General features: G+C 37.8%; 1 protein-coding gene across 1 annotated transcript; it reads left to right on the top strand.

The window, feature by feature from the left end:
• LOC124255240 (nuclear envelope phosphatase-regulatory subunit 1-like) lies at nt 1-16,350 on the top strand. The gene is made up of 6 exons (XM_046689098.1): nt 1-59; nt 2,870-2,941; nt 4,032-4,105; nt 5,280-5,389; nt 12,266-12,320; nt 15,778-16,350. The coding sequence occupies exons 1-6, from the start codon at nt 41-43 to the stop codon at nt 15,814-15,816; spliced, it is 369 nt and encodes a 122-aa protein (XP_046545054.1). The 5' UTR covers nt 1-40; the 3' UTR covers nt 15,817-16,350.
• Nucleotides 16,351-17,031: the final 681 nt, after the last annotated feature.

Raw genomic sequence — 17,031 nt, 5'->3', positions numbered from 1 at the left:
GCCAATCGCAGATGAAGTAGCATAACGTAAACAGATCATCATGGCAGAACAGACGGAAGGTAACTTTCTAAAAGGAGAGAAAACGAAGAATCATCACAAGAATGCTATTTTGAAAATTGAAAGAGGATATGTTTCATAGTGACAGCGATCTTTTTAAAACTACAATTAAACTGTTATCGTCAATTTGGTGTGTAAACATGCTTAGTCTTGAAAACAACATGTCTCATAAGGACACCTTCCAAAATCTTCTCGACTCCAGTTCTTTTCATAACTCGAAGACGTTTCATGCCTAAATAAAAACAAACAAACCGAAACTGAGCAGTTACAGTCAAGGGTAACACTTTTTCACCTTAATGTATTAGCATTAATCATAAGGTAATGGGAACTTTATCACTTGAAAACGGATATGTATTAAATACATTTTAAATCAGAGATGGAAGCCACTTTAGAATACAGCACAACAACTTCTCGTGAAGACGTTCCAAGCCGTAGGTCATGTGTCACTGAGACCGGCATCAGTTCTGCAAGATTTTGTCAGACGCAACCCATGGATTGTTAGCCCGTCCACACTGTTACACAAAGTATAAATTGTATCTAGTCATGCCTGAGACATTACGGAAATGAACAGAAAGAGTCAACACGAAGGTTACGATTAAACACAGAGTCTCATGATTTTAATCTACAGACGGTTAGAATGCACTTTACTAGGCGCAGCCCTCGTTGCTGGTCGCAGGGCAATTATCGCGGTATAGCGCTACAGCGTTGTCTCCAGCGCTGTATTGCTATATCGCGGTAATTGCTATATCGCGGTAATTCACTTGCCAGTCAACCATCCTTAGAGTTATGATCCTTAGGGAGCTGACACATCTTTAGAGTCAAACAACCCTTTACGATCCTTAGGGTTTAGGATTAGCACCCTTCCGATCCTTAGGGTTAGGGTTGGGGGTGGGGTAGGGTTTGGGAACCTTATTGATTCCTTAGGGTTAGGGACCCTTTCCGATCCTTATTTAGGGTTAGACCTTACCTTAGGGCAGTGTAATCCTATTATATCCAATGGAAACACATTTTGATCCATCTGGTACTCGTCAGTCCAAGAAATAATGGCGTGAAAAAAATTAATGGGAAGGGTGTGGCACAGTGAGGGGGAAGCGCGAGAAATGTAAACAAACCAATGCGCTTGCGTCCGCTCATTACGTCACTTATTACCGGAGTCAGTAATCCAGTGAAGTGTGTTCGAGTTCCAGCAGCGCTAATTAATCTGAAAAAGTGAGCCTGGTAAAGTGCAGTACTCCCCAACAGACTTTTTTTACGAGTGATCCTGACACCTTCTGGCACACTCGTCCCATTCCATAATCTATAAGATAGCAAGTGTTGTGGAATGAGCAGATGAGGTATCAGACGTCAAATTCACAGTATGCATGAATGATGTTCTTTTTAAAATGTCGCATTTAAAACATGCCGCAAGTGTGAGCGAGCTTTCAAATCATTGCTGAACAAATTTAGTGTTTAAAAGTGGCTTAATTGCTAGTTCCAGGACAATTTCCATTATACCAAATATTCTCCACTAAACCATCTAATTGTGTATTTTCGACGTTTTTGTGTGAAAAAAGTATTAAAGATGCGAAAGCTAAAAATATCCCAAAAAAATTCCTGGCACATATGCATTGCAGGGGACACCTACCTACCATATTGGATTAGCTGCCAAACCCTAACTCTAAACACCTAAAAATAATTCTAATAAATACATTTATTGACCAAAGCAACACGAATATGTCTGCATGTCCTTTGTAATGCATTCATACCTCGGCTTTACTGTATAATGACATAAAATTACAGAATGTCAGCAGAGGCCTTTTATGTTAATAAGTTGTGTTGAAAACGTCATTGCTGCGACCCATTACGGTCGCCATTATTATTGTGCTTATCACTGTTGAGTGGTGTGTATGGTTGATGCATTAAAGTGTTTGAACCTCTCAGAAGATTTGTCACTGGTCTTAGTCTCACCCTGGCGGAATGAAAAATATATATATATGTACAGTGTATATTAGTTCCTATTTATGATTTATTTAGTCCCATAGATTACGTTGAAAGCTAAATATAAAATATATTTAACATAAACGTGCTTTCATAAACTGGCGCTTGCTGTATAATACGCTGTTGCCAGTTATCTTTAGCACACAAACTCTTAACAGCACTGGGCTTATTCAGTGACAATGTGTAGAGAGATGACAGAACACTAAGAGGAAATCAGGCACATTTGATAACCCAGCAACAATCTAGCATCACAGAGCATTGTTTTGGGTAGCAATGTTTCACAAATTAAGTCATAAGGTATTGTGATGTAATTTGTAAAGTTTGTTTGCTGTGTTCTAAAGGTGGTCCCAGAGATCATACACCAGTTACTCGTTGTCAAGGCTACATACACAAAAACTGTTTTCAGTGGATATGATTCATATTAAGCATGATTGAAAGTTTGGAAATATTGTATTATGCATTGAAGTGGTTGTTATTGCTATTATCCCAATTACCAACTCTATAGTGATTTTGTTAGAATGTGTGCTGAGTATGCCAAACTTCTAGAAAAGAGCGGACTCAAGTCTTGGCTGGTTGTGTGTCACCTTACCACAACTGCACGGGGCACTGCTCATGATATCGATCAAGAGCTGAGATGGTAAATGCAAACAAGAACTGAAAATCAACATTCTACATCTGTTGTAGGCCTTCAATGTTACAGAAAGACAGGAAATGTATATCAAAATATCTGCTCTGTGATACCTTACTGACTGTGATATGCTCTCATACAGTGACTTGAACTTATAACCATTTAAATAAGATGGAATTTTCAAGAAGTGATGCCTTTGTGTTTTAGATTTAAAGGCGTTTGAGAGGAGGTTGACAGAAGTTATAGATAAGCTTCAGCCAGCAGCCAGGTTCTGGAGAAGTAAGTACAAGCTGTAGCCCAAGATTGGCTTTCATGCTGTAGACAGCAATATATGAGAAGTGGCTGGAGAGTTCTGAGCCTAACTCCAAGGATATATACTAAGTATATTCTGTGTATTAGTTCAGTACTTTCCAAACATGCTTGGATGCATTTGAACCAAAACATCCAACCAGGAGTTCAAGAGGGGAAAAGAGGCCCTTGAGATGATCCAACATAAGAAAGACCTTCTGCTGCCACCACTAAAGAAAATGTTGATAAATCCCACGAGATGATTATGGATAGTTGAACGTACACAAAATGTCACATATCCAATACAGTAGCAATGCACTAGGTTCAACATCTCTCATGAGACGTTATGTTGTTTTGAAGCAGATTTAGCCTTTCTAGTTGACCCGTCTGAAACCATGGATGAGTATTGAGTCACTCTCCGACAAAACTACAGTTGTTTTTTTGTGTTTTGTGTGTGTGTGTGTGTGTGTGTGTGCATGCGTGGGTGCGAGGTTGGGGGTCTCCCCTTAATATGGCTTTGAACTTACTGGACATCCTCAATATTCACCAGATTAGACACCAGCAAATTTTCACCTCTTCCCAATCTTGAAGAAAGAACTGGCAAGCAATATTCAAGTGACAATGAAATCATTTCTGCTGTATGGCCTTTCACCAGCAGAAGAAAGACTTCAAAACTAGTGGCAAGCCCATACTTTAACTAAAATAGTTCAATGCAAAACTGTACTTGATTGAACAATACATGGGGGTAGAGCGAACTGTATTTTCTAACTACATTACTTGATTACTTTACAAGACCCTTGAAATTTGTGAAAAGGGGTTCTTTGCTCTGCTTGAGGTTTTTGTTCATGATAATGTTTCACAGAGAAACTTACAGTAATGTTTCTCAGGTACACAGAATGTCAGAAAAGGAAGGATGTCTTGTAGCATCTTCTAAACAAAGTTGGTGAAAGAAAACATCTGAAGAATAACACATTGTAATGTGTATGGTGTAACTGAACCATGTGATAGTGTTACAGCTGACCAGCTTGACTATTGTCAAAATATCTATACTCTGTCAGTGAAGGTACATTGTGTGTTTCAGTCATACTGATCTTCATCTCTGTGTGTACAGCAGTAGGGGCATGGACATGGCTCTGGGACCCCCTTACACCTCAGGTGAGTACTGAACAGCATTGGTGAGAGCTGATTGGTGGCATGTTCATGTGTGTCATGTTTGAGGCAACTACCTCATACTTGTCTCAAGTAAATCATGGTCCCAAGCACCTGATATTTGCCCCAAGTACCCCATAGTTGTTACAGGTATCAGTCACCATGTGTGTTGAACATTGTTACAGGTGTGGTCACACTGTATGTTGAACATTGTTACAGGTGTGGTCACCCTGTATGTTGAACATTGTTTCAGGTGTTGGTCACCCTGTATGTTGAACATTGTTACAAGTGTGGTCACCCTGTGTGTTGAACATTGTTACAGGTGTGGTCACCCTGTATGTTGAACATTGTTACAGGTGTTACATTGTTACAGGTGTGGTGTTGAACATTGTTACAGGTGTGGTCACCCTGTATGTTGAACATTGTTACAGATGCTGGTCACACTGTATGTTGAACATTGTTACAGGTGTGGTCACCCTGTATGTTGAACATTGTTACAGGTGTTGGTCACCCTGTATGTTGAACATTGTTACAGGTATTGGCACCTTGTGTCTTGAACATTGTTACAGGTGTTGGTCACCCTGTATGTTGAACATTGTTACAGGTGTTGGTCACCCTGTATGTTGAACATTGTTACAGGTGTGGTCACCCTGTATGTTGAACATTGTTACAGGTGTGGTCACCCTGTATGTTAAACGTTGTTTCAGGTGTTGATCACCCTGTATGTTGAACATTATTTCAGGTGTGGTCACCCTGTATGTTGAACATTGTTACAGGTGTGGTCACCCTGTATGTTGAACATTGTTACAGGTGTGGTCACCCTGTATGTTGAACATTGTTACAGGTGTGGTCACACTGTATGTTGAACATTGTTACAGGTGTTGATCACCCTGTATGTTGAACATTGTTACAGGTGTGGTCACCCTGTATGTTGAACATTGTTACAGGTGTGGTCACCCTGTATGTTGAACGTTGTTTCAGGTGTGGTCACCCTGTATGTTGAACATTGTTACAGGTGTGGTCACCCTGTATGTTGAACATTGCTACAGGTATGGTCACCCTGTATGTTTAATATTGTTACAGGTGTGGTCACCCTGTATGTTTAATATTGTTACAGGTGTGGTCACCCTGTATGTTGAACATTGTTACGGGATCAGCCATCCAGTATATTTTGTTGCAGGTATCATTCACCCAGTCTCTGCTAAACCATCCTTTCTTCACCATCAGCTGCCTAGTCCTCGTCATGCTCTTCCTCTGGGGCATCCACAAGCGGGTGGTGGCACCATCCATGTATCCTTCAGCTAACTCAATGTTTAAAGCTGTGTTGATATGACCTGGAGGTGGTGGTGTAGCCTAATGGTTAAATGTCATGCCAAAGACCTGGGTTCCATTCCCCACATGGGTACAATGTGTGAAGTCCATTTCTGGTGTGCCCCACCGTGATATTGCTGGAATATTGCTAAAAGCAGCATAAAACCTCACTCACTCACTCACTCACTCACTCACTCACTCACTCACTCACTCACTCACTCACTCACTCACACTCACTCACTCACTCACTCACTCACTCACTCACTCACTCACTCACTCACTCACTCACTCACTCACTCACTCACTCACTCACTCACTCACTCACTCATTGCATTATGTAAAATGATCATGCATTCACCTACATGTATTATGTTATCCACAAGTCCGCATGTTACAGTTGCATACAAAGTTGCAAACTCTAACAGCCCTCCAAACATTCCCACAAGAGGCATTGTTGACTTGCAGACACGGAGTCAAAGGCTTAAGAAATGAAGGGAGGCAACTCTGGTAAAATAGTTTGTGTAAGAGAAGTAAAATGCACAGATGAAGCGTTAATTGTTTTCTGCTGTCTGTGGTTTATTGAATGTAAAATATCACTTCTCTAATGGCAAGTCTAGAGGTAACGTTACTTTAGGTTAATCTATAAATCAAACATACACTGTACACTGCAAACTTAGTCATCAGTTTAGTTAATTTACCATGCAAGTCGTGAAACATGTTTTAATTCCCAAACACAGTTTTACTGTATTTCTGTGAAGTCTCAAAGCTAATTTCTTGTACTGTTTTAGTTGAAGAATGACTTAATTAATCATGTAGAGACAACCACATGTAAAGGTTACGTTTTCTATTATCTAACATCATTACTAACTTTTACACATTTGGGGATTTGGTACCTGTAAAGGTTATTTTAAAAAGGAATACTGTGTTCTTCTGTATACCTTTTTAATCTTCGTCACATCTGTATTTGAACAGTTTTGATAAATGACTACAACCAGACTTTTCAAATCTTCTATCTAATAGATAATCATTGTTATGTAGACCATGAAAATGCATGTGACTTTCGTCTTTGTTGGGTTTTGTATAATGTTATCCATTCCTTGTAAACATAATTTGTATTGTTTGGTGGAAATTACCCTTCCCCTGTGATGTTAGTCTGTCCCACAGTCCCTGAAGCAAATTATTTTCAATTCTACCTTGCCCTTTCTGCAATTTTAAAGCCCTAAATGAAGCAAGTACCCCGGGTATATCTTTCCTCAGGTTCTGAATCTCCCATCTCACTCGGGATCCTTTTCAAATTAAAAGGAATTGTTTGTTTCTATCAAAATTATATATTTTCAGAGATGTTTAGTCAACTGTGTTGTCAAAATCCATTGCAGATATTTACTCGGACACTAAGGAAAAGGGGCATAACTCTGCTGAGCTTCACTGTGGACCATTGTAATTGTACTGTCATGTTTAGAATTTGCTATAAACCACTACTGTGTATGTTCATATTGTTTTCTTCTTGAGTAACCAAACTATCCTCACTTGAATCTGGTTTCTTCAAAAACAATGGTTTGAAACAGTATAATATTTAAGATAATGAAATATGTAAACTGATGATGCTGTAAGTTACATTTCCCACCTAATTGTGTAAGTATCAGCATCAAATTTCATGAATTAATGGAAGTTTGAATTCATTTTGTTACATTTCATATATTTTATCAATAGAACAACGTTATGATTTACATAAAGGAGTATCATTTGGGATGCACAGAATCCCCTGAATAGAAATGACATTAAAATAGTTATCTTTTTTAGAACATATTTTTCAAATCAGGATTTTCTTTATGAAAAATATCCTCCTTGTTTAGATGTATCAGGAGAATTCATATGGTTAGTCAGTGGTTGTCATAAAAATATTCATTTTCTTTGAGTATCACATAAAAATCTAATTAAGAATAGAAGAAAATAGATTTTTCTTTAACAGTTTTTGATGAAATTACTAGGATGAACTTATTTCAGGGAAATAATACATTATCATAAGCTTTATTACTTATATTGCATGTATTATTATATGCTTAGTGTAATTATTACACAAACAAGATTATTTATTCTGTAATCTGTACCTACTTTTCTGACCTTCACCTTTCAACAACCTCAGATGTTTTGCCCAATGTTCATGGCTAGCATCTCTACTTGCGACCTACCATGAAATGGAGAGATCACAGGCTCAAGTATGAGGGGCTATCAAAATGTTTTGAGTCAAAAATACTTCTGATATGTGCATGATAAAAATAATTGTATTATATTGAAGAATGGTTTATATCATTCACATAAAAGTAATATTGACATGCACATGTCACTAGTTTCTGGACATCTAATCACATATACTCCTATTGAAACGGCAGAAATGGACAAGTAACATACGAGTAGGCTCAAAACTTAATGGCCCCTCATATACTCAGTTTTTAGATGAGGATTTATGCAATAATGAATAGTCATGTAAGTAATCACAATCAATATGCTAATCAGTCTCCATACTGTTTTCTTTTTCCATTGTAACCTGCACCAATCAGCCTCATTACAGTTGTGGTGACTTTTTCTGTCCCCCATGGCATCTCATACAACTAACATGATGACAGCTTACGTTAAATTTACCAAATCATTGTAATAATGAAGCCAATTTTTGTATTTCGAAATTCTTTCACTTCTGTCTAAATTGAGCCAATGACATTTACAAGTTGAGGAATGGATCTATCCATTCAGTAGAAAATGTTATACAGCACAAGACCACAATTTTGCTTTGTCCACATTTTATCATCCACACCAGAATGGATTTGTTTCTTTTCATCGATACCACTTGTGTGACATTTGTGTGACATTTACATGACATTTGTCATTTGGTTCTGAAAAGTGTGGAATTTGGGGATGTATGGACTGCAGGTGAGTGTGATTATATGTTATGTAAAAGGGATCCTGTTGCCAGCTAACTCACGGCTTCACTCTCTATCTTGAGTGGAAGAAAGTTCATTTCAGTGTTATGATTAGGTATTTTCTGCAGCAAACTAAACAAAGCTCTGGTTGTTGGTGATTTTTCAGAATGATTCTTTGTCTCTTAAAAATACACTGGCACTTGTGATCTTTTATTGTTATGTATACACATGGGAAAAGTCTTGCAACACCTATGATTATTAACCCCATATAGCACTTTATATCATTGTTATGTTTGATTGTATACTTGTTTTGGCCCTTCTAACGCTCCGTTCATTGATTTTACATGTGCTTGTGCTGCGATCAAAGGCGTGCGTCACGTGCAATATATGTATCTGTCAATAAGGAAGTATCAAGTTTCAGTAAACTGTTCTTACTGCTCGACTGTAAGAATTATGAATTATAATATGAATTATAAGACTTTATCCATTTATGTCAAGTGGTGTGTTAAAAACAGAATGGCTTCCAGATAGTTGTTTGTCCAACAAAACAGTCCAAAGTACCTAAGATAATCTGGGTTGAGTCAGTTGTTATCCCCAGAGCCCAAAGCAGCATGACTAGCTTAGTGTTAAGCTCAACAACAGTGGAATATGAGGTCATGGGGAGGAATTCTCTGGTCAGGCAGAAGTAGATTTCTTTAGTTCAGGATCTTGTGTTTGGCACCACATAAGCACAAAAGAATGTCTTGGATCAAGTACTGTTTGGTTCATTAATGTTGTGGGGGTGCCTTTCACATGAATGTAAGCTTGACCTTGTGACGATCAGACAAAATCTGAATGGACAACGGTACATCACTGAGATCCTAGACAGGATTCTTGCGCAACATTTTGATGCACATTCCCTGAACCCAAAGCCAGACTTCATGGATGACAATTCTAGGCAACATCGTCCATATGCAGTTCGTGATTTCTTATGTCAAGATACAGTAGCAACTCTATCTTGGCCTGTCAGAGTCCAGATCCCAATCCAATTGAGCATATTTGGGCCATTATAGGTTACAATATACGCTAGAGAGATCCTCCAGTACCAAATTTTGATGTATTAGAACAAGCTCTTAAGTATTGAACGTAATACTTCAACGCTACAGTTGAGGAGGAGGGTCAGGAATGTTATTGCAGTTGGTGGAGATGTTGACAATGTGCTTGGTTATTGATCCTTGTGATGTTTTGAGGATTGAATTTGGCTTTGTTTGCTTCAGTGAATAAACTATAGTTTTTAGTTCTTTTTGCATTTAGATTTGTGTTTCAATTTCTTCTTGAAGGTTAATTTATCTAGGAAGCTGATGCTGTGAAAAGTATGGGGTGTTGCGATACTTTTTCTATGAGTATATTTGTGATTGAATTCTACAAGTAGCTGTCTGACACATGTAATTAGATTTCAGATACACTGGTTGTTCGCTGTCATTTTTCAAGGGTTGTATGTTGTCATTTTGCACTGCCATGCATGCCAGTGATGGAACAAAAAAGAAAATATGTCACTGTATTCAAAACTTGGAAGTATATGTTTGTGGGTCATGCAGTTTGAGTTTCATCCAGCACCAGCTTGAGGATTGTAGAAGGAGGAATTATGCTTAGGAATAATGATAGTGTTTATACAAAACATTGGAGCCTGCTTCACCCAAAGGACTGAGTGAGTATTTGAGTGAGTGTGGTTTTACGCTGTTTTTAGCAATATTCCAAGCAATTTCACGTTGGCTGACACCAGGAATGGGCTTCTCACATTGTACCCATGTGGGGAATCAAACCCGGCATTTCACAGTGATGAGAGAAGGATTACTTGCATTGTGCATGATGATGCTTGAATCACATATGCTTGGTATGAAGTTTCTTGAGTGCAGTTGCATTATTTTAATGTTTAAATGTTTATTGTTTCAATATTAAATCATACATAAGTATTATCACTTCTGAATGTTACTTGATGAAACCATCATCATGTTCAGTAATGCTGTCAGATCATTCGGTCTGCCTCTTTAAACAGTCAAAAATATCAAAAGGTGCATTGTAAAATATTCAGTATTAAAGAGCTGATAATTATATCACCTACATTTGCTGGGCCCGCCTTCTCACCGTAGCCAATCAGATAAGCCATTACAACTGTCACTTAATTACCAGTGTCAGTAAAGATGGTGGCTGCAGCTGCGAAGATTTGCTTGCTGTCTGACTCAGATTTAGGGAAAAAATCAACCATTCATTCAAATTGACAGGTCTGAAACATTAAAAAAATATGTGCAAGAAGTCCTTCTACCTCTTCCAGAGTACCTGTGCAACAATAATTGTGTTGCCAAGTTTAATCGGTTAGATGAAAGAAGCGAAAGTGAGTGATGAAAGAGGCCTTGTGATTGGTACGCTCAACTTCCCAGCGTAGACACCTGATTGGATAAAAAGCCAGCAAAGGGAGGTAATAAAACTATCAGGCCGTACATGCCATAGAGCCGTTGATGCATCCAGGGTACTAGTGGAGATTTATTGGAATGTATACCCTGGAGATTATCGAGGATGCATAGTAATGTGTTTGATGGGTTTAGGACACAAGTTTGTTTATCCCGAGCTGACTATGTCACTAAAACTGAAGGTGAGCTGCTGGACCTCTGGTACACTGGTTTTATGGCTAATTATGCGTAATTGTCTTTTTGAACCTACGGTTACAGTATTATTTTACAATTTGTGCCATGAAAAGTAGTAGATTTATTATCTGACAATCATGTATGGGTAACATGCACATTGTCTTTTGACTTTTAAACCATTTTTCATTTTCAAATTTCTGACTGATAGCTTCATCATGCTGTTCATCGGAGTTTGTTAAGAAGATTTTAGTTATAATGTTATCTTTAATCTGTTCCCGAAGTTCACCCTAAATGTCTTATCCCTAGCTGATCAAAAGAATATTCATTCCTTCTGAAATCAAAACTTAAATAAAAGCAAATTAATATTTCAATTCATATATTTGATTTCTATGTGTAATTATTTAAATGTGTTTTGGTTTAACATTAAGAAAAACTTCAATTAGAAATATATATATTTGTAAGCCAACCCTATTTATAAATCAAAATAGTACCTCATTCTTTTTTGGTTGAAAAGATACTATTAATGGTTTGAATTCATTATAGCACATGTTTAGATTATTTACATTTATTATTTAGATTTACAAAATATGGAAACATCTAAAACAAAACCTGCAGACATGGGTATTTGAACACACTGCATGAATCAGGCAGCTTCATGAAGGGAGGTAACTCTGCTTGTCTCAGCACCAGCCACATCACATAATGCTTCCATCTGGGCCTTCATCATCATAATTTATCTGAGACTGGTGGATGAATGCACTGGTCTGTCTCCAGGCCCATTATGCAGGAACAGGCAGACAGCCCTAGTCGTGTTGACAGCAGGTGCTTGCCCTGTGTCAGTCTGCACATACACACAAACAACTTGGGCATTTATACTCACTGCCCTTTTTTGTTCTGCTTCTGTAGGCAGCTTATTATGGATGCATTTATGTTTACAGATAATTTGAATGGTTGTTTATGTTAATCTTGTGTATGTATATTTATGACATACAATGTATACTTTACTTATGTTTAATATTTTGTTATTCACATTAATATCATTTGGGGGTCATTATTTTGTTTATATTTTTACAGGAATGTTCTTTATTTAGTTGAGTTTTTTTCTTTTGTTTTTATATTTAAGCAATACAAGGTTTTCCTGTCATCAGAATTATTTTATGAATAGATCGAAATATTTTTCATTTTTATTGATTTAAAGTGCTTGATGCCTGATGTTTGATTTAAGTTATTATTGTATGTATTTGCATACAAATAGATTTCAGGTTCATGAAAAGATGGAGGTAATGAAGAACACATGTTAATATCCTTAACTTCTACAGAATTGCTTCGAGATGCCGGCAAGTCCTTGGAGATTATAACATGTCCTGTGATGACGTAAGACTTTTCACCTTTCATTCTCAGTGTGTGCTGATATATAATGTCTGTGTTTCCTTCACTTCATGGTTTTCCCAGTCTGTAGCTATGTTGTACAGATGGGCAGCAATAAAAACGAAAGGAAGCTGCTTTCTTAAAGATGGCTATGGATCTGCCATTGTGAAGAGTCATTTGAGAAGAGTAATTTTTTCCTGTCAAACAGAGGTGACATCAAATGTTGCCAGTATGGTCAGTACGAAGAAGTTATCCCTTAGCTAAGATGTTTTGTCCTTCATTTCCAAATAAATACCTGTTGAAGGTATACAAAGGGATATAAATCAGTTGAAGTTAAGCAACATTGGGCACGGAGAGGTCTTGGATGGGGGACCATGTTTGGCAGCTTGACTACTGACTTACTTAAGGGTAGAACTTAAGTCCTGAACCTCAAAGACGCACATGTGATACATGTGGTCTCACCTTAGGCAAGTGAGTTTGTTCAGAATTGCCTCTGTTCACCCAGCAGAAAATGGGTACCCAGTGGGATAAGTCATGTGACTATTAACCTTATAGTGCCTCAGCTTGGCTTATCCGGGGTAATAATCATCAGATTGTCCGCTTTGAGTATGCTTATGTATGGAAATAGCGCCATAGAAATACTCTATTATTAATGGTTTACAATATATGTTTACATAGTTATCAACATGAACTACACGTTACTGAAGACACTGTCCAAGAGGACAGTAACCTGGGTTTATGTCAAAGTTGGATGGTGAAACAGAAACAACATTACTCTAATCTCTGCCATCATGTCTTGACATGACACACCAGCCATTTTAAGAGAAAGTATGAGACACCTACCTGTGTCTAGCATTATAGTCAAATTCTCTATTTGTATTTTTTGCATGTTTTTTATTCAATTACAACGACAACCTGACCCAATTATTTCCTTGGTTGGTGGTACCTTACTATCGCTATGACACAAAACTCTACAGCTGATTGTATGATAATATTAGATGACTCACTGACTTTGTTGACACAGGTCATTGTATCTCAACTGCGTAGATTGAAGTTCATCATCTCTACCCATACACTGTCTGGTCCAGACTCGATTATTTGCAGACTGTCATTATGAAGCTGGGGTACTGCTGAGTGGAAGCATTTAAGAACAAATAAAAAATTTAGAACAAGCTCAAGTTAACCAGTCATCTTTGATACCAACTGGTTGATAGCAAATAACCCACATAACCAAAGTCACAGAGGCCTTGGAGAATTTCATGCGAACAGAACTAGGACAGATGATTTGTTAATTATGGGTGGTTTGAGTGTAACGTACCACCTCCAGCATTTTCATCATCTGTGTTTCTTGTTGTGTTATTTTGTTATGTCTTCAGTCATGTGACCAATTCAAATCATACATGGAATTTGCCTGAAATCAGACATACTTTGTTCCAAACTTATAAAACAAATCAGATCTTTTAACTTGATATCTCTCTACATGAAGAACTGACAATACATGAATAGATTGTTTGCATCCAAATGTATCTGAGCCAATTAGACATCAGCTTTCTAAAACAATTTGGATTCAGTTCCTTGAGTACCTCAATTCAGAAATTTTGATCTTAGCAAAAGAAAACACAAATATCCCCTCGATAGTTTACTCTTTTTAGTGTGGATGTCATTGGGCTGTGGATTTCCAATATAATATTACAACTTCTTTTTATTTATTATTTCCTGCACCAAGAATTTAGATATCTGATGCGACCTGGGGATTTATCCTTAAATCTTCACACAGAGAGGTGTCGTATGAGGTCAAAGATAAGGCTTCTACTGGGATTGGGTTTCAAATTTGTATTAGAAAATAAGTGGAAGTGTATACCTCTTGTTTTAAGATTGTTTGTAAAAAGTGTGGCACGGGTTAAGTATGAAACACAAGATCTGTCATTTTGATTAATACTGTGTTACAATGTACATGATAGGACTACCTTGACATCCACAACCCACAAGGAACTATACGTTGTCACTTTTGTTGGAGAATGGTAGATGTTGGTATGTACAGTGAATGAGTGAGTTAACCAATATCCCAGGTATATGGCGGCGGTCTGTAAATAATCGAGTCTGGACCATACAATCCAGTGATCAACAGCATGAGCATCAATCTGCGCAATTGGGAACCGATGACATGTGTCAGCCAAGTCAGCGAGCCTTACCACCCAATCCCGTTAGTCACCTCTTACGACAAGCATGGGTTACTGAAGATCAATATTCTTTCTATCCCAGATCTTCACGGGTCTGGTGTGCACAGGTGCACATCATATTGTCTTGAACTTCGTCGTCAGGTCAGATTAACATTACATATATGCAGAACTGCTCAGTACTGCCTATCAATCCACAGAAAGGAAACCATTCAAATATTTTTCACATTAACTTGAAGCTGCCTGATGGTATTGAACACTTTGAGAAATAGTTCTGGAATCTCCATTGTTCTGGTTACGTTTGTTGACCACAATATGCAGACTCCAGTGTAAATCTGGACTCTTCCAAAATGTTATATGAAACCAACGACAAATTTTATGCTAAAAATGCCATTGGCATCTGGCTTGGATGTGTTGTTTTGTTACTGGTGGCACAACACATGGTCAGCAGTTTTACAGCTTGATTTCTTAATGTCAAGTTTCTGATTAGTCAGTTTTGGACAAGCCGGTAACCTTTGGGCTTTCATCACAGTGTAGACCATGCATTCCCAGTCTGATCAGAATTACTGAATTAGAGAGTGATTGTTATTGTGGATAATGAAAGTCAATGATGCTATTATTTCAGTGACTTGATGACTTTTTAAGAAAGTGTCTAAATTAAGAATGACTGCCTGTTTATGTGCAGTGAGAAATTGCATGGTCCATGTGAAGTTTTGGTGTGTTGAGGCATCAGATTTTGGCTCCAAAACCTTTCTCCTTTTTCTAACTCTTCTGTTGACCATTCATGACATATATTTCATGTTCCCCACTGTTATTCTAGATTATAAGTTAAAAAGACTCCAGCCTGGCTTATGGAAACGTTTGTAAAAAGTGGCCATACTTGTACAAGTTGATTGGACCAGAGTATTCATTGAGCCCTGCTCAAGTGTTGTATTTTCTTCACCAAACTGAAAGCAGTTTACTATCTGTGTTTAGTGATGTTATTCAGAACATATGTTGTTGTTATAAGAGTTTGCCTTAATAGTGGTTTTTATCATTGCATGTGTTATGCTGTCAAGCACTGTCTTGCCCAGACTAGATGGCTTCCACACTAAAATAGTGTGTACATATGTGTGCACATATCCTAAATTGTTTTATGAACAAGTCTAATGGCTTTGATCTTTGAAAAGACTTTAGCCTCAACGAACAATCCCTGCTTGAGCTTTAATCTGCTTTATGTAGCCTACAAGTGTAAATGAAATAAATCCAATATATTACTCATTATCGTCTATATTTTCACCTTGCAGACAGGGAAGCTTATTTTGAAGCCCAGGCCATCAACCTGACATAAAGACCTAGCCTAGAGCCAGTGGAGGACTTTCAGTGCAGTACATGTATTACCAGTGCATATCACACCGCTTGCCTGCAGCCAGCATCCATGTCTGGGGCCCATCATCATACAGCACTTGGCCCTGATTGAGGATGCTGTAGCAGCAGGATGAAGGTTGATCAGCATCTATTAACCAGCTGTATAATTGTTAACTGAGGGGACAATATGTATGACATTTTAGTTTGAATTTTATTGAATGTTTTTCCCCTTAGTATGTGTATGGACTGAGAAAATATGACAGTGTGTTGTGATGATGTTCAGCTGGATGACTATTTGTGGGGAAATCATGTATGAGACCATGATGAATCATACAAATTGGAATATACATGGATATGTGTCTTCATTTATACCTCACCTTGATATTTTGTAGTCATGCTGTCATTGATTGTATGTAATTAACAAACACTGAATGAAATAATAGATCCAGAGAAGGCATTGTATAGGGATATACAGTACAACCAGAAATTATTGAGAATTTAAAGATTGTAAATGTTTTCATTTTTTTCACTCATTACTCAAGTATTAATGTGAATATTAGCAGAACATGACTCCAGATTCAAAGACAGGTGAACAGTTAGTATTTTGTCAAGTCACCATGGGCAGCAATGCAGGCTTCAATGCGGCAGGGCATACTACTGATCAAAGAAGTTAGAAAGTCGGGGTCCATGCTGTCCCAATATCGGACGACCTCTTCTTTCATTTCAGCAATATTTGTCAGATTTTTCTTATTGACACTTTCCTTCATAAGTCCCAAAACATTTTCTATTGGATTTAGGTCAGGACTATAGCTTGGCCAATCTAATAATGTCATATTTTGGGTCCGAAACCAGGCCTGTGAATTGTTTGAACATGTTTTGGGTCGTTGTCCTGCTGGAAAATAATTTTTTTTCCATAGAACACGTGAGCAGATGGAAGTAAATGTCTCTCGAGAATATCTGTGTACCGCTCACTGTTCATATTCCCTTCAAATACACAAAGACGCGTTGCCCCTAAAACAGATATGCCACCCCACACGTTAAATTTCGGACTGTACTTTGGGCACTGATACAAAGGTTTTTCTGTTTGTTTTCAGTTAGGAAACAGCCACACAAAACTTTCATCTGAGAAAATCCCATTGTCCCAGTTAAAATTTCTTTGCTGCAAGCACTAGTTCAACCTTCGCTCCTTTTGT

The sequence above is a fragment of the Haliotis rubra genome, unplaced genomic scaffold, assembly GCF_003918875.1.
Source record: "Haliotis rubra isolate DU_JTF1 unplaced genomic scaffold, ASM391887v1 Scf599, whole genome shotgun sequence".
In the NCBI taxonomy this organism is placed as follows: domain Eukaryota; kingdom Metazoa; phylum Mollusca; class Gastropoda; order Lepetellida; family Haliotidae; genus Haliotis; species Haliotis rubra.
The sequence above is the reverse complement of the archived record's forward strand: the minus strand, read 5'-3'. Positions and strand labels throughout refer to the sequence as shown.

Bases quoted from the DNA above. Each gene is read 5' to 3' on its own strand.
- LOC124255240 (XM_046689098.1), top strand. The intron at 4,106-5,279 runs GTGAGTACTGAA...ATTTTGTTGCAG, and splicing joins GGGACCCCCTTACACCTCAG to GTATCATTCACCCAGTCTCT. The intron at 12,321-15,777 runs GTAAGACTTTTC...TTCACCTTGCAG, and splicing joins ATAACATGTCCTGTGATGAC to ACAGGGAAGCTTATTTTGAA.